This window comes from Oryctolagus cuniculus, chromosome 1, assembly GCF_051225735.1.
Source record: "Oryctolagus cuniculus isolate XC-2025 breed Fujian yellow rabbit chromosome 1, ASM5122573v1, whole genome shotgun sequence".
In the NCBI taxonomy this organism is placed as follows: Eukaryota; Metazoa; Chordata; class Mammalia; order Lagomorpha; family Leporidae; genus Oryctolagus; species Oryctolagus cuniculus.
The window spans coordinates 45,706,311-45,731,611 of NC_142867.1; the positions used below are offsets into that span (position 1 = coordinate 45,706,311).

The following is a 25,301-nucleotide window of genomic DNA, read 5'->3' on the forward strand; positions in this document are numbered from 1 at the left end:
AAGTGAGTAATTGGCTTCCAGGAAACTGTGGACTGCTTAGTAATGAACTCTCATATTTGTCCTCCCTCTTTCTTTGCTTTATTTCCCTGATTCTAGCTTCTTAGACTTGCAATCTCCAATAAAGTGTGCAAAAAAAGATGATCTCATAAATTATTGTGTGCTCACTGTGGGTCCGGAACTGTGCTAAAAGCTTTCCATACACCAAATCAACTAACGACAAGAACAACTACCCTTATTATTTACCATTAGCATTAGATTAACTGTTTTAATTCACTAAATTATTGTGGCAACCCTATGAAACATTACTATAATTTTTAAGTGACAGATGAGGAAACTGAAGAATAGTTAGCTCTCTGTATTAATGGTCTCTGTATCTGTGGATCCAATTAAATACAGATAAAAAATAATTCAAGAAAAAAATTCATTTGTACTGAACAAATACAGGAATTTTTCTCTTGTCATCATTCCCTAAACAATACAGTGTAAAATTGCATTAGGTATTATAAATGATCCAGAGATGATTTCAAATATATGGGAGAATGTGCATAGGCTATAAGCCCATACTATGCCATTTTATACAAGGGACCTGAGCTTCCACATATTTTGGGATCTACAGAGGAAAAGAGACCTGGAACTAATCTCCCAAGTACACAGAGGGACAACTGCATAGGTAACTGGCCCAATGCTGCACAATTACAACATGGAGAGATGAACTACACAAAATACTCCAGTGAGGCAGATGATACTACTATCCCCTTTGTCAGATGAGAAACAGATACTCAGAGAGGTCACATCACTTAACAAAAGGCACACAGCTACCACATGACAGAGCTGCAACTTGAAGATCTGTAATACAAATCTTGTACCAGCTATGTCCCTTCTAAAGTATCTTCCAGCCCTGAAAAATTAACTTGGTAAGCCTCTGACAAAGGGTAGATTTATGGCGTTAATTCTGGTTAAATCTCAGTACTGGGCCGGCGCCGCAGCTCACTAGGCTAATCCTCCGCCTTGCGGCGCCAGCACACCGGATTCTAGTCCCGGTCGGGGCACCGGATTCTGTCCCGGTTGCCCCCTTCCAGGCCAGCTCTCTGCTGTGGCCAGGGAGTGCAGTGGAGGATGGCCCAAGTGCTTGGACCCTGCACCCCATGGGAGACCAGGAGAAGCACCTGGCTCCTGCCATCGGATCAGCGCGGTACGCTGGCCGCAGCGCGCCGGCCGTGGCGGCCATTGGAGGGTGAACCAACGGCAAAAGAAGACCTTTCTCTCTGTCTCTCTCTCTCACTGTCCACTCTGCCTGTCAAAAAAAAAAAAAATCTCAGTACCAATGCAAAGCTTTTGTTTATCCATTGCTCTAGTTCTCCCACCTACCTAGTCCCTCATTGTCAAACTCTATGCACTATCTTCTTGATCTCTTCTAAAAATCATTTTAAAAGTCCATGCTGCTAGCCGGCGCCGCGGCTCACTAGGCTAATCCTCCGCCTAACGGCGCCAGCACACCAGGTTCTAGTCCCGGTCGGGGCGCCGGATTCTGTCCCGGTTGCCCCCCTTCCAGGCCAGCCCTCTGCTGTGGCCAGGGAGTGCAGTGGAGGATGGCCCAGGTGCTTGGGCCCTGCACCCCATGGGAGACCAGGAAAAGCACCTGGCTCCTGGCTCCTGCCATCGGATCAGCGCGGTGCGCCGGCCGCAGCGCGCCGGCCGCGGCGGCCACTGGAGGGTGAACCAACGGCAAAAGGAAGACCTTTCTCTCTGTCTCTCTCTCTCACTGTCCACTCTGCCTGTCCAAAAAAAAAAAAAAAATCCATGCTGCTAGCCTTCTTCAGGGAGAACCGTTCTTTCCCTCTGCTTTAACTTAGGGCCTGGCCCTGGGTCTTACTTTGGCCAATGACATTTGAACAGAAGTGACACCTATCCCTTCTGGGCAGCAGCTTTATGAGCAAGTAGATGCTTTGTCTTTCTTACTTTTGCACAATTTGCCACAGCACTGGTTTAAGTTTCCTGATAGCAATTGTACTAGGTTCTACAAGGTGGAAAATGTGGAGAGGTAGTCATTTCATGATGGACATATGTCACCAGCAAGAAGTACACCCTTGATAGTATCAGTCACTGAAATTTGACGGTTGCTTTTAGCCACAACGTCCACTTTTCTTGGCATTGGCTTCTGAGGTAAGGCAGTGGACAGAAAGTAAACTGAATCATTAAAGGTTAAGCTAATGTTGATATGTTACAGTAATGGAATATTTGGTAAAGCTTTCAGCTGAAATAATTGGAAGAGAAAAATGTACCTTATGAGTTTTAAAAATAAAGTTAGTAGTTAGTGTGTCTTGATTACAAGTGGCTATATTTGACAAAGAGTAGAACAATGTCACGCACTGGAATTTGTCCCTCCAAAATTCTTCATTGAATCTTACCCCCTAGTACCTCATAGTGTTACTCTATTTGGAAATAATGTCTTTACAGAGGTAATGAAGAAACTATGAGGTAATTAGAGTAAGCTATTATCCACTATGACTGATGTCCTTATAAAAAAGGAGAAATTTGGAAACTGAGATCCACCTGGAAGGAAAATGATGTGAAAAGACATGGAAAGAATATAACTATCTACAAGCTAAGAGGAAGGCCCAGAACAGATCCTCTCCCTCACAACCTGCAGAGGGAACCAAGTGCAGAAGGATCCAAACCCACTGACACCTTGCTTTTGGAATGCTAGCATCCATTACTGGAGAGAACAAGTTTCTATCGCTTGAGCTGCCTGGCCTGTAGTACTTTGTTATGGAAGCCCTCACAAACTAACATAAGATGAGAGCAGAAAAAAACTAGCCATCCTGTAAATCGAAATGAAAAGGAATAGAGTCCAGAAATTCCAGGACTTGGACAATTGCAAGAGACAACTCCTTCTTTTAGCAATAAAAGAAAAATTAAAAAAGGTTTTTGGATAAGAGAATTTAAACTTGGCCTTTAGGTAAGGATTAAATCAAGGAATAAAATACCTCACTCATTGTTAAAACATCAGAACAAACTAAGGTAGAGCCTATGAAAGGACAAAATGAAAGGAAACTAAATCTGGCTCTTCCCTAAAATCCTGACAGATTGAAGATAAATAAGGTTCATTGTGAATGTGACTTTTGATACATAAAGGTGGCTGGAATTAAATAGATGACTAAAATGACCACGTTTTACTCTTGTTTTATAGCCAAAGAGCCACACTGTCTTACACTAAACAAGACTGACTATTTAGTAAACAAAATAACACTCAAGCACACACACACACACACACACACACACCGCCTTCTATGGGTTAAGAAGTAGATGGACAGTGTTGTTCAGCTGTACATGAATAATAATGGAAAAGAAAGGACTCTCCGAAGAATGTGACACAAAGATGTATGGAAAACAATAGACCAGAGGTCTCCTTCCAGAGAGCAAAAAACATGCTCAATCCCTAAGGGAAGGGATCCCTGTAGCATCTATCTCATGAGCCCCAAAATTGTTCCAGAAATAACCATTGTGTATCTTCTGTTCTTCCCCTGCTCCAAAAAAAAGTACTTATTTGTTTTTTTGGTCCTGTTTAAACATTGCACATTGAATGTATTGGGAGCAGATAACTTATCTGAAAAAGGGGTCAGATAAATATCTTATATAAACACCCATCACAGGATCCTGGACTTTGATTCTATTGCGAAGATTAGATAGGATTTTTGGATGATCTCCCTAGAGAGGCATGGAGAGAGTGTACCTTGTGAGCTAAAGGAGATTGAACCAAATATTTGTCATGAGAAGAGAAGACTATAATAAACTATTATTATCATTCACAAATATTTGCTGCCTTTTCCCAGGGGAGACCACTTCCTTGCTTGGCCATGGAAGTTGCTCTGAGCAAAAGTGACAGACTACCAGCCAGAGCTTTCAAGGCCAGCTCAGGTTTTGCTGTGCTCTTTTCCTGCTGTTACAACAACCAACAATGCTCTACATAAACATGCCCTGTCAGCTTGCTCCAGAAGCCCCACATGTCCCATAATGAATGTGTCAAAAGATATTAGCCTTTGTTGTTTGAGCAGCCACAGTAAGACCAAGCCTAGATTAAATGATAGAACCATAAATTCCCTCCTCCTTAGAGGGTCCAAGTCAATATGCTTTCTGCATCTTAAACATTTGGTTACACTTTCTTGTTATCCCTTTGGGACTGAGTTCTAGAATCTCAAATTCTAGCATCTGGACTGACCAAGACAATAGAGCTCCATCTCCTGGCAAGTGTATTACTAGTCTTCAGGCTATCTTTCTGCGCCCAGTGCTTTGTCTATTAACCACGAAGCTTATTTTATTAAATGTTTGCATATTTGACCTCACTATATCACAAATATGGTGATGTGATTGATTTCATGAGTGATCATGTTTCAGACAGTTAAAGTCTTTCCTTCTTGAGAAGGAACGATTGACCATGTCAGGGAATCAAGTGTAGTACCGTAGAATCTGCAGAAAACTTGCCCTTCATAGTGGAACATTAAACATGAAACCATCCAACTATTGATTAAGATGGGAACCTACTGCCTCCTAGACCAGAGATTCTTAACTCTGACTGCAAATAAGCATCACTGATAGAGCCTTTACTAGACTATCAAAATACCGGGGCTCCCATTAAATCAAATAAGTCATAATCTCTGATGTGGGTCCCCAGTATCGGAGTTTTCTAAGCTTTCCCAATTGATTTTAACATGCAACCAGTGCTAAGGACCACTGCATCAGACAGGAAATCCCTTGAGAAAAGTAGCATGACTATCCTCTTCAAACCTGTATCTCTAATACCTAATATTGTGCCTTGCACATAGATGATGCTCAACGAAAGGAGGAAGAAAAAATCTTTTAAAAAAATAAAAGAATGGTGGTTGAATGAATTCTGATCCTAAACAGGCCAACCTGTTTGTTGGTTCTATCCATATGCTATAACTACCATTTCATCTTTTAAAACTGTGGTGATTTTCTGTACTTGCCAATATAGCATCCATAGCCAAAAGTGTCTCCTCACATTTAAGTTTAAATTAAATAATATTTAAAATTCAGATTCTCTGTTACATGAATCACATTTCAAGTACTCAGTATTTACATAGGGCTTATAGTTACAGGTTTGAACAGTACAGAGATAGGGCATTTCTATCATCACAAAAAGTTCTATTAAATGATGTTTGTCTGCAATAACCAGTTTCATTTTTAAGAGCGCCAGGTGACACTGGTTATGTAATCCAACCCTCTCTTTTTATAGATGGTAATGAAATTTAATGATAATGAACATAAGGACATAAAAGTAGATCCCAAAAACCAACTGCAGGAGATCAAGAAAGGAGAAGTCAAAGCGGAGCAGAAACAAGCAAAAACACAAACCAACTAACCTTCCTACCTCTGCAAGATCTTGGTCTATAATTAATTTATTTTTGATTAATGCTGTGAGAAGGCTGCACTAGCAAAACTAACGTATGAACTCCTTAGGAGATGCCCTACTCTGTCCTAGTCAGTCTGTATTGGAAGCATCCCATTCAGTTCAAGACAACAAACATCCTTACGGACATAGACAAATGACCAGGGATTTGAAAGAGAAAAAAAAAAATGATGGGAGATTCACAATAGTGTCCTATCAGAAATGGCTGGAGTCACCAGAAATATTTACCTAGTACATAGTGTGGGGAGCAGCTCGGACTAGACTAAGTTGCTGGAATTGGGACTTATTCTATGCATCTGCTCTCCCACAATATGGCGCTGGGAGAGAAGAAAACAGCTTCTACACAGCTGCCTCCAGTTCAGCCAATAAACTGTAGGACTTGCTCCTGATTGGAGGAGAGCAGCGTACTCGGTGTGTGGGCAGCCGAGTTGGGATTGGCAGAGGAGGTCTATAAAGGAGGAGAGAGACGGCATGCACCAGGAACATCTAAGGGGAACATCTAAGGGGAACACCTGTGCAGCCCCCGAGAGAGCCGGCCGGCGGTGTGCCACTCCCCTGCGGAAGTGGGGAAAGTGGCCAGGGGGAACCGCCCTTCCACGGAGGTGGAAGGGACAGTAGCCAACCCGGGAAGAACCAGCAGCAAACCCGGGGAGGGCCGAGCAGACGAAAGAACAGCGCAGGGTCCTGTGTCGTTCCTCCACGAAGAGGGGGAGCGACACATAGGAAAGGAGGGAGACCTTAAAACCTGTCTCAATTTCTGAGAGACTATTTCATAGTAAAGGAACCTAGATATTTTCTCTATGGAAATAAGTGCTTCATCAAATCATTTCTGCATCTCAAGTGCTACACAAAACTTTTTTGAGTGCCAATTATAAGTGCCAGGCATGGTACTGGGTGGGTACTGACTTAGGATGAAAAGCAAAACAGAATTATGAAATTCTTTATGATTTGCTGTGGATCAAAAAAATAAAGAAAAACATGTAACTTTTATTTGTGATAAGAATTCTGAAGGACCAAACACCTGGAAGTAGTGAATGATAATAAAAGGAGGACCCTCAAAGCTAAGATGATCAGGGAAACCTTTGTTGAGAAAGTGGCATTTAAGACAAAATTAGCCAGATATACAAAATACAGAGACAAGGAGGTCTTCCAGGCAAAAGTCAAGCAGCAAAGATTAATATTGTGGGTCAGGGAAAACCTTGCACAATTCAATGAATCAAAAGGTCAACAGTAAGACTGGAATGATTTAGGCAGGACCAATGGAAGGGCACTATATTAAACCAAAATTACTCTTTCTTTAAATTATTTCTAATAGTGAGGGCTAAATATCATTTGCTGCCTCAAGATGTAGTGTTATCTCCATCACTGGGGTGTGACTAGGCACAGGATTTTGAACTAATGGATTGTTAAACAATCAAGTACTTTCTTTAAAAATCTCTATGGGGAGGTATGTATCTTAAGAATTTAAGAGGGGCCAGCGTTGTGGCATAGTGGGTTAACGCCCTGGCCTGAAGCGCCGGCTTCCATATGGGCACCTGTTCAAGACCTGGCTGCTCCACTTCCGATCCAGCTCTCTGCTATGGCCTGGGAGAGCAGTGGTAGATGGCCCAAGTCCTTAGGCCCCTGTACCCACATGGAAGACCTAGGAAAAAAAAAAAAAAAAAAAAAAAACTCCTAGCTCCTGGCTTCGGGTCGGTACAGCTCCAGCCATTCGGCCATCTGGGGAGTGAACCATCGGATGGAAGACCTCTCTCTCTCTCTCTCTCTCTCTGCCTCTCCTCTCTGTAACTCTGACTTTCAAATAAATAAATCAATCTTAAAAAAAAAGAATTTAAGAACCATGGTCAAGTAGGTATATACAAAGATGTTACAGTGTTATTTGCAAAAATTTGAAACACTCCAAGTTTCCATGAATAGGGAAACAGATGAATAGATTCCAGTGTTATTCAGCAGTTCAAACTAATGAACTAGATCTAAATGTCTTCAAAAGAATAAGAGTAGGTGAACTAAGTTTCAGAAAGACCTATACTATTTATATAAGCAACAGCTAACACTCACTGAATTTTTACTACATTCTCAATATAATACATCATATGAATCAACTAACATAATCCTCAGAATAATGCTATGAGATACATGCTTTACTCGCCCACATCATAATTGGGAAAAATGAGGCAAAGAAGCTATAAGCTGGGATTTTTTTGTGTGTGTTGTTGATACACTTGCTTCTGCTTTTGTTATTGTTTTTCATGGTTTTTCTTTTTTACTAAGAAACCTTTTATTTAAGGTATACAAACCATGAATTTCATAAATACAAATTTAGTAACATAGTGATTCTTTCCACCCTATCCTCCCTCCTGCCCATACTCCCACAACTCTTTCTCCTCCCTCTCCTATTCCCATTCTTATTTTTTTATAAAGATCTACTTTCATTTAACTTTGTAGTCATAAGATTAACCCTACACCAAGAGTTCAATAAATAGTATCAAAAAAAAAAAAAGCTTCCTCAACAGTCGAGACAAGAGCTGTTCAAAATCATCACGTCTCAAAGTGTCAATTTCACTTCTACAGATTACCTTTTAGGCACTCTTAGTTACCACAGATCAAGTAGAACGTACGGTATTTGTCTTTTTGGGACTGGCTTATTTCACCAAGTATAATAGTTTCCAGTTGGGATTTGAACCTAGGAAGTATGGCTCCAAAAGCTATACCTTCAATCACCAGGCATACACCCTCATATATTTTGTATATGGACATGTATAAATATGTAAATGTAATATATAAGCATGCATACAAAAGAACACAGATGTGCATGCATATAGATTGAATACTCTTTAACAGTATTAGTGGAAGCCTTTAGAGAGGTTGAGAGAGGAAATGAAGTTGGAGGGGAGTCCAGGGACTTCAACTTATTTCATAATTCTTAGATTCTGAGCAAATATAACTAAATGTCAATATTTGTTGACTCTGGGGGAAAGCTACAAGGTTGTTGATTGTTTCATCCTTTGGGCTTGTCTGTATTTTTCTTTTGTTTGCCAAATAATTTCCTGTCAAGTTAAAAAGTCTAAATTCTAGACCTGATTCTAAAGACCTGTTGTCACAAGAAGTTAAGTGACATACCCAGGAGTCAACAAAGACCCAAGGCTACCACCTGGATCCCCTGCTGTGTGGCCCTATGCCTGCTCTGCCAGGCAGTTTGTGTGCCTTGTTTTTAACAGATTGTAAGCCTGAGGATGAAGCTAGTCCAGCTCATCACTACATCTTGGCTTCACTTCTTACATTGGCTACATCCATGAAGAGTTGAATTTGAATAAAATATCTGCATATCAAATCATATTTTCCCACTGATTTACATTCTAATTTTAGATATGTCTTCCCACAGAAAGGAATTTAGTCCCAATATGTTAAAAATAACTCCCACTTGGGAATCATCAAGGTACACTGTAGTCAATGCAAATCTAATTCTTCTACAATGCTCTTTCCAGAAAGCTCTGGTCAAATTGCCACAGGAACTATATTCTAAGTAGACACTTACTAAAGTGTGGCCCTGGGGCCAGTGCTGTGGCAGAGAAGATTAAGCTGTCATCTGCAGTGCCAGCAACTCACATGGGTGCTGGTTTGTATTCTGGTTGCTCCGCTTCTGATACAGCTCCCTGCTGATGCACTTGGGAGGGCAGTGGAAGATGGCCCCTCCCTGGGCCTTTGCCACCAACCAATGTGGGAAACCCAGAAGAAGCTCCTGGCCTCAACCTGGCCTAGGCTAGGCCATTGCAACTATTTGGGGAGTGGATCAGCAGATAGGAGGTCTCTCTCTCTCTCTCTCCCCCCACCCCCTTCTCCCTCTCTGTATCTCTGCCTTTCAAGTAAATAAAATAAGTCTTTTAAAAAAACAGACTTATAAAGTGTGGCCCCAAGGTTAAATTTTGATTCTTGTGTGTGTGCTCCTTAAACAGCCAAACAGATTACCAGTTACTCATCTGTAGCTACATAGTAGGCCTCTCCAAGTGGAAGAACCATAAAAATTCTATTAAATGGAATTCACCAGCTGAAAATCATGTATTCTGGTTGATTTAAAATACCCAATACAGAGTATTTTGGCAAAGTCCTTTGGTGTCTTAAGACAGCACCATCCTATTACATTGTACTTATTTATTTATTCCCACTCTCATCAAGTAGGGGAAAATGGCAATGAGGTGGGATGCAGACAGACTGCAGACAGAACAGCTATGGTCTCAAGTGAGTTACCAGAAACTATCTGTTTCCTTATCTGATTAATGAATACAAAATAATACTTAGATAGAAAGGCATGTGGGAGGATTAAATGACAAGTAAGTAGTTGAACATCAATCTTTTTCTACAAAAAGCCCAGTTCAGATGATGTTATCCTTCCTCATTAGGAATTAAGTACAGTATTAATTACAAATATATACTGCTTGAAAGAAAACAATAAAAATATTTTTCAAATTCAAGTATATAATTTTTAAAGTTATCTAAACTCTTACAATTTGTTTATTGCCTTTGATCTCATCATTATTATATCCCTCGTAGTTTGAAAGCTGTCTAGCACATGATAGGCACTGGCTAAATATTTATTTAAAAGAAAAAAAATTATATTTTCTAAAAAATACTTTTCGTTTTTTAATTGTTACATAAAACTATACATATTTATGGGAACCATGTGATGTTTCAATATATGCATACATTGTGTAATGTTCTAATCAGGGTAAACATACCTGTCTCCTCAAACATTTATCATTTCTTTGTGGCAGAAATTCTATATCCTTTCTTCTAGCACTTTAAAAAATATATACATTATTGTTATTTGTAGTCTGCGTCTGCCTACCATGTAATGAAACATCAGAGCTTATTTCTCTTCTCTAACTATAACCTAGTACCCATTGACCAACATTTCTTTCTCCTTCTCCCTAGTCCCCCAGCATTTAGTAACCAGTATTCTACCCTCAACTTACATTCTTTTCCTTGTTTACAATAAATTTATATTATCTTAGTCCTTTAAAAAATCGTGTATAGTAGACATTACTATTATTGCTCAATGTCAAAAGAGGAAACAAATTCCAAGAGGTAAAGCAGTTTGCCCAGAGTCAATTCGTTCATATGGAATAAACTCATCGAATTAGCGGTTCTAAAAGAATTCTTTCCGCTTTGCATTCACTGCTGCCTCTATCTCTGCTTTCCTTAATGTACTATTTGATGGGGGAAGGAGTACGACTAAGAGAATAGATTCTAGTGCAGATGTTAGCAGTAAGCATATTTAGGGAATATTTGCTCTATTATATACATTTAGTCACATAACCATTTACTGATTCTCCAGAATAAGCCAGCACAGGTGTTAATTTGCCCCAGAGAGGGACTTGAAAACCCACTCCACTCTCTTAGCTTGCTTGACTTTTATTTGGCAAGAATAGAAATTCCTATATTTGGAAGATACTGGTTTGTGAATTGAATCACTCCACTAATTGATTAAATGCAAAGTTATACTAAATCACTCCACTCAAAGTGAGGTTGACTAGTAAATGCTCCCAGAGGTAATCAGTGACTAGGCGCATCCAATCAACAGAAAAAACAATTCAGACTTGGGCAATAGTGGGTGGCAGGAAATCTGGAAAATCAACATTAAACAAACCCTTTGGGTAACTATCTCACTGAAATTTTCTCAGCATTAAGAGCTATAGCTCAAGTCTTCAGTGCCGTTTTGAGAAAATGATTACACACAGGCACTGCTCTTATGAAACAGAAACTACATATTTAATTCTTGTTCACATTTAAAAGGTCTGATTCAGGTGGCACCTCTACTGCAGAGCCTTCCCCACGTCATCCAGAGAGAAGAAACATTCTCAGGACTTTATCCACAACCAACCAGAAGCCAGTTCTCTTCTCCTCTGCATTAGAGTAGCTGAGGTCATGTTTGATTTGCTCTTCTGACTGGAACTTTGTTCTGGCTCCAAGGTTTGCCTTAGTCCCTTAGCCTTCTGCTATATCTGGCTCAACCTAAAATGCAAATAGATGCTAAGTGTCTGAATCCTCCCCTCCAAGTAGACTACATTAGCTTTTGTTCTATCTTGTCACATAAAACAAGCTACTTGAAAGATGCTGTCCATTTTTTCTTTAGAAACTCTTTCGAAATAAACCTCCTGAAAAGTAGCTCTTTTCTGGCACAGAAACAAAGCAGTACATTAAAGAATATACACTCATGCATATTCTAATTCACTTTTATAAGTGAAACACCAGTGGGCACATTCTCCCAACTACTTAACACTAAAACATTGTCAGAGAAAAGTATAGTTTTCAACTCTCAGATCTTCTCTGAGTCACATTCAAAGCCAAGAAGAGGTATTCCAAAATAATGTCTGAAAATTTAATGCTGATATATAAGATGTTTTTTGGCTTAGATAAGATCTAAGCCAGTCTTACACATAGCCACTCATTCTTCCCACACCATCCATAATATCAAATAAAATAGAATTTGTTTCAGGCACAAGAGAATAAAAGTCTTATTTATTTGATTCTTTGTACTACACCAAGACAGCCATGACAAAGATAACTCTAAAGACAGCTAGCCCCCAAATAAATCCTACTAGGCTCTGAAGTTAGAATTGCAGAAATGTTTCCAATTAAGTGAGCTTTCTACTTGTTTATTAACATTATTAATAGGCAAGTATTGAAAGTTTTCATCTTCTGAACACACATCAACTTGTAGTTGGACACGGGATGGTAAGATGTGGGAAGAAACAAAACTGAATAGAAGGATTATAAACTTGCTTTTTACACCTGTGAAAGTGTTTTTTCACACACTTCAATTTAATTCTTGCCATCTAATTACATTTAATTCTTCCTATTTCCAGGTAAGGAAACCAAGATTTGAAGACATTAAGAGACATATCCACTGGCTTCTTTACACACTGCCTCAAAGAATTTCCATTTACTTACTGATATAAGGAGGCAGTATTATTTTAATATGGTTTTAACACAGATGAAATAGATTAATACATAATCTGTCGAGCCCTAATCTTCTACCTCTCCACAGTCTTCTGCTTTTCTTATTATTCTACTCTACCTCTTCAGGCTAAAATCTGACATTAACTGGTAAGGTAGATAATACACCTGAAAAAGTCCAAAGCTACTCCATAGTACTTTAAAATGTATGTACTCATCTTTCCTGAGAGCTTACCAGGCACCAAGTATAGCTCTAGCACTTTGTAAGTATTCATTAATCCCATCTCCACTGTAACCATATAGAGTAGGTACCATTATTACCTCAATGTTACCAGTGAGTAAATGGAAGTGCTTTGAGGTAGAGAGCTTAAGTAGCTTGCTGGCAGCTATCATGCATTAACCTTAAAAGATAAGGTTCTGTAGCTTACTCATATGAACTTAGCTGTGGTGAAGTAAATCCTCTAAGCCTCTTTTGGCCTTAACTGTCCAACATGGTAACTCCTAGCCACACACAGCAACTGAGCACATGAAATACGGCCAGTGTAGCTGAGGAAATCCATTTTTTAATTGTACATAATTTTAATTAATTTTATTTATGATTTAAAGTGAATATTAGATGAAGCAGCAGTTTTCAAGACACAGGACTTCAGTCAATGAAAGGCAGTAACCCTTGCAACACGGGGCACAAAAGACAAGAGCTCTACAATGGCCACAGCTTGCTGTTCTGAGGAAGTTTCCAGGCTGAGGCATAGGACAGGGGAGCTTAGGCAAAGCTCAAAGTCTCAATTAAGAGAGTCTGGAGAGATGGGAGAAAAAAAAACCAAAACCTAGATTTCACACGACAGAAGACATACGAGGAGACAGCAGAACAAAGAGGGACTGCAGACTTCCTCAAGATCAGTACTCAGCTTAGCACTGATCAGGGCATTCATGTGAGAAAACTACCCAAGGGCTGAGAGCTGCTCAGAAGACAAACAGGCCCAGTGCCTGTGCCCAGCTGTCAAACCGGAGAATCCTGTGCTTGGTGGGGCTCTGGGTAGTGGGCACTGGATTTGCCTTAGCTCAAGAAATGATCAGCTCCACTCCAGCTGTTAGCACTAGCACTTCTCTGGCACATCTAAAACTCCTCAAAAGGATCTTAAAAGATGGAATTTTTTTCCCAGAAACTTAATTGTGTCCTAGAAAAAAGCTGAAGAATATTTATAAGAATACAAAAAAAAAATCCAGTATCAAAAACATAAAATTCACAATAACTGGCATTCAATTAAAAAATTAACAGGTGGTGGCCGGCACTATGGCATAGCAGGTAAAGCTGCCTCCTGTGGTGCTGGCATCCCAAATGGGTGCCGGTTCCAGTCCTGGCTGCTCCACTTCTTATCCAGCTCTCTGCTATGGCCTGGGAAGGCAGTGGAAGATGGCCCAGGTCCTTGGCTCCCTGCGCCCACATGGGAGACCCAGAGGAGTCTCAAGGCTCTTGGCTCCTGGCTTCGGAGCAGCCCAGCTCCAGCCTTTGCAACCATCTGGGGAGTGAACCAGTGGATGGAAGATTTGTCTCTCTCTCCCCCCTCCCTCTCTCTTTCTCTTTCTCTCTCTCTCTCTCTCTCTCTCTCTGCCTCTGTCTCTCTATAACTCTGCCTTTCACATAAATAAATATATCTTTAAGAAAAAAATTACAAGACATGCAAGGAAGAGGAGAAAATTAATCAATCAAAAATGAACCAGAACAGACACAATTATTAGAAGTTACAGTCAGGAATATTAACATAATGATTATAACTGTATTCCAGATATTCTAAGAGTGAGAGTCACAGGAGATGTTTAACAGGGTCGAACAACTTATAGAGATAAAACTGCAATAAATAACATTTTTAAATATACTGAGTGATCCAGTAGTCTCCCCCTTATCTACAGTTGCACTTCCCAAGCTTTCAGTTATCCACAGACAATTACAGTCCAGAAATATTATTATAGGACAGTGGAGAATTAAGACATTTTCACAGAAAGGGATCACAGTCATATAACATTTACTATAGCATGTTTTTAATTTTTTTCTATTTCATTATGAATTATTGTCATTAAACTCTTACTGTGCCTAATTTGTAAATTAAATTTTATAGTAGGTATATAGTTGTTAGAAAAAACATAATATACATGGAGTTCAGTACTGTCTCTGGTTTCATGCATCTACTGGGGTCTTGGACTTACTCTCCATGGATAAAGGGGAACTATTGTACCAATGACAGGTAATACAAAAAAAGCTTCATGATCTAGAAGGCATAGAGTAGAAATGATCAAAAATCATGCACAGAGAAAAAAGAAAGTAATTTTTAAAGAGAGAAAATGTCAGTATGTTATGGAACAATGTAATTTACACATAACAGGAGTCTCCAAACAAGAAATAGAGAAGAAAAAACAATACATATTTGAGGATGTAACAGCCAAATTTTTCCCAGAGTTGATGAAACTCAGTAAATCCTATATATGAGAAACATGACAAAACATACACCAAGGCACATCATACTGAACTTGTTCAAAATCAGTAACAGATTTTTTTAAAAAACAAGGGGAAATGGTTAAATCACCTACAGAGAAACAAAGACCAGTTATGACAGATCGTTTGTTAGAAGTGGTGGAAGTGAGAAGACATCTTAAACAGAAAAAAATTATCAGCCCAGAATTTTATAGTCAGCAAAAATATATTTCAAAATAAAAACTTTTTCAGCCATACAAAATCTAAAAGAACTCAAAACCAGTTCACCTATACTGTCAGAATATTAAAGAAAGTCCTTCAGGCAGGATGAGATGGGAGAACAGGCCTACACAGGGAATGATAAGCACAGGAAATAGTATCTATCCATGGATAAACATAAATATATGCTACATTTCCTCATCTAAATACTTTTAAATATAGTGGACCTATTGAATTTAACTAACAGTGGTCTGGAGTTTGTAACATAAGTAAAAAAAATGTATGACAATAATAGTACAAAGATCAGAACAGAAAAGCATTCTATTAAAATATTCTTATAATATACATAAGGTGGCAAAACATCTCTTGAAGCTAGATTGTGATAATTTAAAGATGTCATCTATAAACCCTGATTCAATCACTAAAATACCAAAACAATGAGTTATAGTTAATGATCCAACAATGGAGATAAAATGGAATTTTTAAAAATGTTCAATTAATTAATCCAAAAGAAGATAGAAAGAAAAGTAAACTAAAAAAGAAAAAGAAAGAAAAAAGTATAGGTGAGACAAGTAGAAAACAAAAAGCAAGAAGATAAATTTAAATATCATGAAAAGGACATGAAGACCACCTGAAAGAAGCCAGGCACAGAAAGACAAATACTGTGTGATTTCACTCACAGGTAGAATCTAAAAAAGTTCACCTCACAGAAGTCAAGAGCAAAATAGTGGCTATCAGAGGCCAGAAAAGAAAGCGGAGAGTGAGGGATGGGGAAAGACTGATTAACAGATACAAAATTATAGGCAGATAAGAGGAATATGTTCTGCTGTTCCATTATAAAGAGAGCAATTAAAACATTATATATCATATATCTCAAAGTAGGAGAGAATCTTTTCAGTGTTCTCATCACAAAGAAATTATAAGTATTTGGGATGATGGATAACCTAAGTATCCTGAGTTGATCATTATTCAATGTATATATATTCTAAATCATTATTAAATGTTGATGGAGAACTAAAATTTTAAAAAATGTGTATATAAGTCCTCAGCTTCCTCCTGCCCGGCGCTGGGGTCAGCGTTTCCTGGGAGCATGGCCCCCAAGCGCCCGTCTTCGCTCCTTCCTCACGCGAAGAAGCCAAGAGCAGCTCCTGGCCCGAGGCCGGCGGACACATCGGCCTCTCGGGGTTTGTTGACCGGAGAAAAAGAACAACAAGAAGCAATTGAACATATTGATGAAGTACAAAATGAAATAGACAGACTTAATGAACAAGCCAGTGAGGAGATTTTGAAAGTAGAACAGAAATATAACAAACTCCGCCAACCATTTTTTCAGAAGAGGTCAGAACTGATCGCCAAAATCCCAAATTTTTGGGTAACAACATTTGTCAACCATCCACAAGTGTCTGCACTGCTTGGGGAGGAGGATGAAGAGGCGCTGCATTATCTGACCAGAGTGGAAGTGACAGAATTTGAAGATATTAAATCAGGTTACAGAATAGATTTTTATTTTGATGAAAATCCTTACTTTGAAAATAAAGTTCTCTCCAAAGAATTCCATCTGAATGAGAGTGGTGACCCGTCTTCGAAGTCCACCGAAATCAAGTGGAAATCTGGGAAGGATTTGACGAAACGTTCAAGTCAAACGCAGAACAAAGCCAGCAGGAAGAGGCAGCACGAGGAGCCAGAGAGCTTCTTCACCTGGTTCACTGACCATTCTGACGCGGGTGCGGATGAGTTAGGAGAGGTCATCAAGGATGATATCTGGCCGAATCCATTACAGTACTACCTGGTTCCTGATATGGATGATGAAGAAGGGGAAGGAGAAGAAGATGATGATGATGATGAAGAAGAAGAAGGGTTGGAAGACATTGATGAGGAAGGCGACGAGGATGAAGGGGAGGAAGACAAGGATGAGGATGAAGGGGAAGAAGGGGAGGAGGATGAAGGAGAAGATGACTAATAGAAAACACTGATGGATTCCAACTTTTTTTTTTTTTTAATTTTCTCCAGTCCCTGGGAGCAAATTGCCGTCTTCTTTTTATTTTTTTCCCTCTTGTGCTCAGTCTCCCTGTTTTTGAGGTCTCTTTTCTCTACACCATGGTTCTCACCTTATTGTGGGGAAAATTCCTGAAGCAGAATACAATGGGAAAAGAATCTCTACCCCTTTCTGTTCCAAATTCATTTTATCCCTCTCGTCTCGACAAAAACTGTATGGAATCAACACCACCGTGCTCTGCAGGAAAAAGAAACCCCCCTGCTCCCGGCTCTGCTGGAAGCTGGAGGGTGCCAGGCCCCTGTGTAGTAGTGCATAGAATTCTAGCTTTTCTCCTCCTTTCTCTGTATATTGGGCTCAGAGATTACACTGTGTCTCTATGTGAATACGGACAGTTAGCATTTACCAACATGTATCTGTCTACTTTCTCTTGTTTAAAAAAAGAAAAAAAAAAAACCTTAAAAAAATGGGGTTATAGAAGGTCAGCAAAGGGTGGGTTTGAGATGTTTGGGTGGGTTAAGTGGGCATTTTGACAACATGGCTTCTCCTTTGGCATGTTTAATTGTGATGTTTAACGGACATCCTTGCAGTTGAAGATGACACTTTTAAATAAAATTCTCTCCTAATGATGAAAAAAAAAAATGTGTATATACATACATACACACATATATATAAACATGTCAACAATCATAGTAAATGTAAATCATCTAGATGACTTAATATAAAAGACAGATTGTCTTACTGATTAAAAGGGAAAACTCAACTAAACACTGCCTTTGGGAAAAGCATTTTACGTATTACAGTACATTTAAATTTCAAAATAGGGGGCTAGTGTTGTGGCGTAGAAGGTTAAACCTCTGCCTTCAGTGCCATTATCCCAAGTCCCAGCTGCTCTACTTCCGATCCAGCTCTCTGCTGTGGCCTGGGAAAGTAGTAGATGATGGCCCAAGTCCTTGGGCCCCTGCACCCATGTGGGAGACCTGGAAAAAGCTCCTGGCTCCTGATTTCTGATCTACCCAGCTGCAGCCGTTCAGGTCATTTGGGGAGTGAGCCAGCAGATGAAGCTTCTCTCTCTCTCCGCCCCCCATATCTCTGCCTTTAAAATAAATAAATAAATAAATCTTTTTTTAAATTTTCAAAATAAGTATGAGGGAAAAGATACCAGCAAGAAAAACACATATTATATGATTTTATATATATAAAAATCTATACAATGTGAAGTAATATATAATATATAATAAGTAATATATGAGTAATATTTTATATATAATATAATGGCAGAAAATAGGTAGTTTCTGGGAATGAAGGTGGGGAGGTATTTGAGATGGAGTATAGAAGGGCAAAAGAGTAAACTTTTTGGAGTGATAGCTATGTTCATTATCTTGACTGTGGTGACGGTTTCACAGGTGAATTTGTATGCCAAAATTACCTAATTTTTCAATTTTACCTCAATAATACAGCCCAAAATGTTAATTAAATGCTTGAAAAATTTGGTAGATCTGCTTTCCAGTTTTCAATTTAATGAAATTGAAATACATATCAAATATTATAGAAAAAAGTTAACATTCAATTTGAGATACATCTTAACTGTAAATACAAATTAATTTGGAAGACTGTAAAAGAATGTTAAATATCTGCTAAAATAATTTGTGTTGAAATGATCATTTCTGGGGCCGGCGCCGTGGCGCAGTGGGTTAATCCTCCACCTGCAGCATAGCCATCCTATATGAGCGCCGGATCTGGTCCCAGCTGCCACTTTTCCAATCCAGCTCTCTGCTATGACCTGAGAAAGCAGTAGAGGGTGGCCTAGGTTCTTGGGCCCCTACACCCGAGTGGGAGACCCAGAGGAGGCTCCTGGCTCCTGGCTTCGGATCAGCACAGTTCTGGCCGAGTGAACCATCAGAGGCGGGACCTTTCTCTCTGTCTCTCCAGCTCACTGTCTCTAACTCTACCTCTCAAATAAATAAATAAAATCTTTAAAAATAAAGAAATGATAATTTCTTTGGTATATTGGGTAAAAGTATGTATAATTAACTTCACTTGTTTCTTTTTACGTGTTTAATGCAGTTCACAAAACTTAAAATTAAAGATGCAGCCCACAATAACTTTCTATTGGACAGTACTGTACTTGAAAGGAAGATTAATTGGAGTACTTAGGAAACATTATATTCTTCATATTTCTGCTCAAAAAAGGGTAGCCATACTATATGTCATAGAAAGATAATGGTCTCTAAAAGATGTCCACATTTAAACCCTACAGCCTATAAATATGCTAACTTACATGACAAACAGACTATGAAGTGATAGATCTTGAGACAAGTCTATTACTCTCATTTATTTCAGTGGACCCATATGGTTACATGGGCCCTGGTAAGGGGTCTTTAAAAAAAAAAAAAAAAGGAGGGGAGGGTAGAAGGTCAGCATCAGAGAAGACAATGTGATGACAGAAGCACAGAGACGAAAGGAAATCTGATAACAGAAACAGACAGGGGAGTGATGAAGCCATAAAACAAGAAATGGAGCAGCTTCTGTCAGCTGTAAAAGACACAGCTCTACCAACACCTTGATCTCAGCCACGTAAAGTTCACTGTAAAACAATGAACTCCAGAACAGTAAGATAATTTGTTCAAGTTACTAAATTTATTACTATCTGCACATATTTTCTGTACCTAGAAGTGGGATGCTGCTGTAACAAACATGCACACCTAAAAATGTGAAAGAGGCTTTGGCACTGAGTAATGTGTGGAGCCTGGAAAAAACTTTAAGGAACATGATACAAAAAGCCTAAATTGTCCTAAACAGACTGTTAGTAGAAATCGGGATGCTAACAACTCTGCTAGTGAAGATTCAGGAGGAAAAGCATGGTAGAGAAAGCCTCCTTTTGCCCAAGAGAATATTTAAATCATTTTTCTTTTTCTTTGTTTTAAGATTTATTTAAGAGGTAGAGTTACAGACAGAGAGGAAGAAATAAAGAAAGGTCTTCCATCTGCTGGTTTACTCCACAAATGGCCGCAATAGCCAGAGCTGGGCCTATCCAAAGCCAGGAGCCAGAAGCTTCTTCTGGGTCTCGCCCAAGGGTACAGGGGCCCAAGCACTTGGGCAATCTTCTGTTGCCTTCTCAGGCCATAAGCAGAGAGCTGGATCAGAAGAAGAGCAGCCAGGACACTAACTGGCATCCATTTGGGATGCTGGCACCTCAGGCGGAAGCTTAGCCTACCATATCACAGCACCAGCCCCCAAAACCAATTTTTAAGCTGAGTCCAATATTGCCTGAGTCTCTGATGTTCTTATTCCAAAGTCCAGTGGTAGCTATCTGTGCATCTCTGCATGTAATAATTCCTTCCACAAGGTAGGAAGAAATGGCTTTGTAATCCACTGCTCACAGTGGATTCTCAGAGAGAACTCCACAGTCACCCACTTACTTTTACTTTAGCCTGGGGAGATCACTGGGGTCTGAGCCATGGCCAACCTTGAAGCAGCGAAACCGCCTTGCTACCTTCCCCTCCCTGACTCCTGCGGAGTGCCATACTTGCCAAGGAAAAGTTAAGTGGTGCTCCCCTTTTCTGCTCCTACCAGCGTGGGAATCAGCATCGAGGAGAGATGCCATCTTCTTAAAGAGAAATGAAAGGAGACTCTGGCAGCCTGTGTTGCTGGTGATATTGCCTGAGGGAGAACCTTGTAGCCTGCACAGATTTTGAGTGCAGCCAGGAATGCTAGTGAGGGGAGGGTGCCCACCTACACCCATGAAGCCAGAGCACATTGCCTGCTTCACATGTCCCCTACAAGGGCTCCCAGAGTTTAGTAGCACCATTTTTTTGTTTTTTGGGGTTTTTTATCTTTTTTTATTTTTATTTATTTTTTATTTAATAAATGCATTTTTTCATAGATACAACTTTAGGAACACAGTGGTTCTTTCCCCTCTACCCCACCCTGCCCCCAACTCCCATCCCACCTCCTTCTTCCTCTCATCTCCTTCTTCATTATGGTTTTTTTTGTTTGTTTGTTTGTTTGTTTGTTTTGTGGCAGGCAGAGTGGACAGTGAGAGAGAGAGACAGAGAGAAAGGTCTTCCTTTTTCTGTTGGTTCACCCCCCAGTGGCCGCTGCAGCCAATGCGCTGCAGCCGGTGCACCACGCTGATCTGAAGCCAGGAGCCAGGTGCTTCTCCTGGTCTCCCATGTGGGTGCAGGGCCCAAGCACTTGAGCCATCCTCCACTGCACTCCCGGGCCACAGCAGAGAGCTGGACAGGAAGAGGAGCGACCGGGACAGAATCCAGCACCCTGACCGGGACTAGAACCCGGTGTGCCGGCACTGCAGGCGGAGGATTAGTTTATTGAGCCGTGGCGCTGGCTATGGTTCATTTTTAGTTTGACTTTATATGCAGAGGACCAATTCCAAGTAGCACCATCTTAAAAGACAAGTACAGACTGCCATGGCTTGCATGCAAGTGATAAGGAGGTTTTATCTGAGGGGTAAATATACAGTCCCCACTGACTTTAAGTCTGACCCAAAGTGTTGGCAGGGGATAGGGTGTCCACTTAAACCTGTGAGGTGTTTCATGGATATTCCATGGTAACAGAAAGCCAAAAAGAGCTGGAGTACCCATACAATATCAGACAAAACAGACTAACACAAAAAGAATATTAAAAGGATAAAGAAAGATATTCTGTAATGATTAAGGGACCAATTCAACAGGAAGATGTGACTATAGGAAAAGTATATGCATCCAATGCATATTTCCTATTTAAAATCAATGAAAATGGCTCTAAAGGGAGATACAAACTCCAATACAACAATAATGAGGAACTTCAACACCTAACTTTTATAAGTAGACAGATCTACTAGACAAAAAAAAAGATCAAGAAAGAAATAATAGAGCTAATCAACAGTACAGATCAAATGGAACTAATTGATATCTACAGAATATTTCACTCCACAGGAGCAGAATACACATTCTTTTCATCAGTGCATGGAACTTTCTCTAGGATAGACCTTAAGTTAGGCCATAAAGCAAGTCTCAACAAATTAAAAAAAAAAAAAAAACTGAAATCATACCATGTATTTTTTTCTGACTACAATGGAATGAAGCTGGAAATTAACAATTTCAGAAACTCCAGAAATATGCAAATACATATAGACTGAACAACAGACTCCTGAATGAACAGTGGGTTACAGAAGAAATCAAAAAGGAAATCAAAAAATTCCTGGAAACAAATGAAGATGACAACACATCAAAACTTATAATAGGATACAGCAATAGCAGTGTGAAGAGGAGAGATTATAGTAATTAGTGTCTACATCCAGAAATTCAAAAGGCATCAACTAGGGGCTGGAAGTGTGGCATAGTGGATAAGGCTGCTGCCTGAGATGCTGGCATCCCATATGGGCACCAGTTTGAGTACTGGTTGCTCTACTTCTGATCCAGCTCCCTGCTAATGCACCTGGGAAAGCAGCAGAAGATGGCCCAAGTGTTTGGGCCTCTGCCAACCATGTGGGAGACCTGAGAGAAACTCATGGCTCCTGGCTTTGGCCTGGCCCAGCCCTATAGCAGCCATTTGGGAATTGAACCAGTGGATGGAAGACCTCTCTCTCTCTTTCTGATTCGGTCTCCCTCCCCACCACCCCACCATGTAACTCAGCCTTTCAAATAAATAAACAAAATAAATCTTTTAAAAAGGCATCAAATAAATTATCTAACAACACATCTCAAGGACTTAGAAAAACAAGAACAAAACAAATCCAAATTTAGTAGGAGGAAAGAATAATTAAAGTTAGAGAATAAATAAAATTGAGACTAAAAAAATGATACAAAAGATCAGTGAAATGTTGAGCTGGTCTTTTGAAAAAAATACACAAAATTGAAACACCACTGGCCCAACTAACAGAAAAAAAAAGGGAGGAGACCCATATTAATAAAATCAGAGATGAAATACAAGATGTCATAATGGATACCACAAAAATAAAAAAGAATCATCAGGAATTGCTATATAAACAGATATATGCCAACAAATTGGAAAATTTAGAAGAAATGGATAAATTTCTGAACACATGAAACCTACCAAAATTGACTTTTGAAGACATAGAAAACCTAAATAGACCAATAACCAAGACAGAGGTTGAACCATTAATAAACAGCCTCCCAACAAAGAAAAGCCCAGAACCAGATGGCTTCACTGCTGAATTCTACCTGACTTTTAAAGAACTAATTCCAATTCTTCTCAAACTATTCAAAATGACTGAAAGGGTGAGAATCCTCTCAAACTCCTTCTGTGATGCCAGTATCGACTTAATCCCAAAACCGGGGAAAAAAAAAATAAAGATGTAGACCAATATCCTTGATGAACACAGATGCAAAAATCCTCAACAAAATACTAGCTAATCAAATCCAACAACACATAGGAAAGATCATTCACCTGAACCATGCAGGATATATCTCTGGTATACAGGGATGGTTCAACATAGGCAAATCAATAAATATGATACATCACATTAACAAATTGAAGAATGAAAATCATATGATTATCTCAATAGATTCAGAGAAAGCATTTGATAAAATACAACATCTTTCTATGATAAAAAACAAAAAAACCTTAACCAAATTGGATACAGAGGGAACATTTCCTTAATACAGTTGAGACAATATATGACAAACCTACAGCCATCATCATTTTGAATAGGAAAAAGTTGATCTGGAACCAAACAAGGATGCCCACCTTCACAATTGTTATTCAATATAGTTTTGGAAGTTTTAGCCAAATCTGTATACAAGAAAAGAAATCAGAGGGATACAAATTGGAAAGGAGGAAGTCAAATTATTCCTACTTGCGGAAGACATGATCCATATAGAGAAAAACCAAAAGATTCCAATAACAGACTATTGGAACTTATAAAAGAGTTTGGAAAAGTTGCAGGATATAAAATCAACACACAAAAATCAATAGCCTTTGTGTACATAGATAATGCTTTGTCTGAGAAAGAACTTATGAGATTAGTCCTGTTCACAGTAGGTGCAAAATCTCTAAACACCTGAATAAATTTAACCAAGGAGGTCAAAGATCTCTACAATGAAAATTAAAAGACATTAAAGAGAAAAATAAAAGGAGACACAAAGAAATAGAAGAGTCTTCCATGTTCATAAATTTGAAGAATTAATACCAACAGAATGTCCATATCACCCAAAGCAAATTACAGATTCAATATGATCCCAATCAAAATACTCAGGAGATTCTTCTTGGATCTAGAAAAAACAATGCTGAAATTCATATGGAAACACAAGAGGCCCTAAAGACCTTAAGTAATCTTAACAAAAACAAAGATGGACACATCACAATACCAAATTTCAAGACACACTACAGTGCAGTTATAATCAAAACAGCCTGGTACTGGCAAAAAATAGACATGTAGGGGGTTGGCACTGTGGCACAGTGGGTTAACACCCTGGCCTGAAGCACCAGCATCCCATATGGGTGCTGGTTCAAGTCCTGGCTGCTCCTCTTCCAATCCAGCTCTCTCTGCTATGGCCTGAGAAAGCAGTGGAAAATAGCCCAAGTCCTTGGGCCCCTGTACCCACGTGGGAGACTCAGAAGATGCTCCTGGCTCCTGGCTTCAGATCGGTGCATCTACAGCCATTGCAGCCAATTGGGGAGTGAACCATTGGATGGAAGACCTCTCTCTCTCTCTCTGCCTTTCCTCTCTCTGTATAACTCTGACTTTCAAATAAATAAATAAATCTTTAAAAAAAATAGACACGTAGACTAATAGAACAGAATAGAATCCCCAGAAATAAACTCATGCATCTACAACCAACAAATTTTGACAAAGGAGCGAAAATAAATCCCTGGATAAAGGACAATCTCCTCAATAGATGATGATAGGAAAATTGTATCTCCATGTGCAAAAGTATGAAACAAGACCCCTACCTTACATTTTATACAAAAATCAGCTCAAAATGAATCAAGAATCTAAATCTCTAACCTGATACCTTCAAATTACTGGAGGAGAACCTTGGGAGAAACTCTGCAAGACATTGACATTGGCAGAGTCTTCTTGGAAAAGACCCCAGAAGCACAGGCAATCAAAGCAAAAATAGACAAATGGTATTACAGCAAGCTAACAAACTTCTGCACTACAAAGGAAACACTTAACAAAGTGAAGAGACAACTGACAGAATAGGAGAAAATATTTACAAAATATACAACTGATAAAGGATTAATATCCAGAATCTATGAATAGCTTAATA

At 39.3% G+C, this 25,301-nt stretch overlaps 2 protein-coding genes across 3 annotated transcripts in view; one reads left to right on the forward strand and one right to left on the reverse strand.

The window, feature by feature from the left end:
• The window catches only part of NELL1 (neural EGFL like 1), a 1,050,155-nt gene that overhangs the window by 1,009,644 nt on the left and 15,210 nt on the right, over positions 1-25,301 (reverse strand). The gene's annotated exons all lie outside the window — the stretch shown is intronic.
• Positions 16,111-17,706, forward strand: LOC149128372 (protein SET-like). The gene has a single exon (XM_089310583.1). It carries the CDS (start codon positions 16,162-16,164, stop codon positions 17,029-17,031), a length of 870 nt encoding a protein of 289 aa, XP_089166709.1. The 5' UTR covers positions 16,111-16,161; the 3' UTR covers positions 17,032-17,706.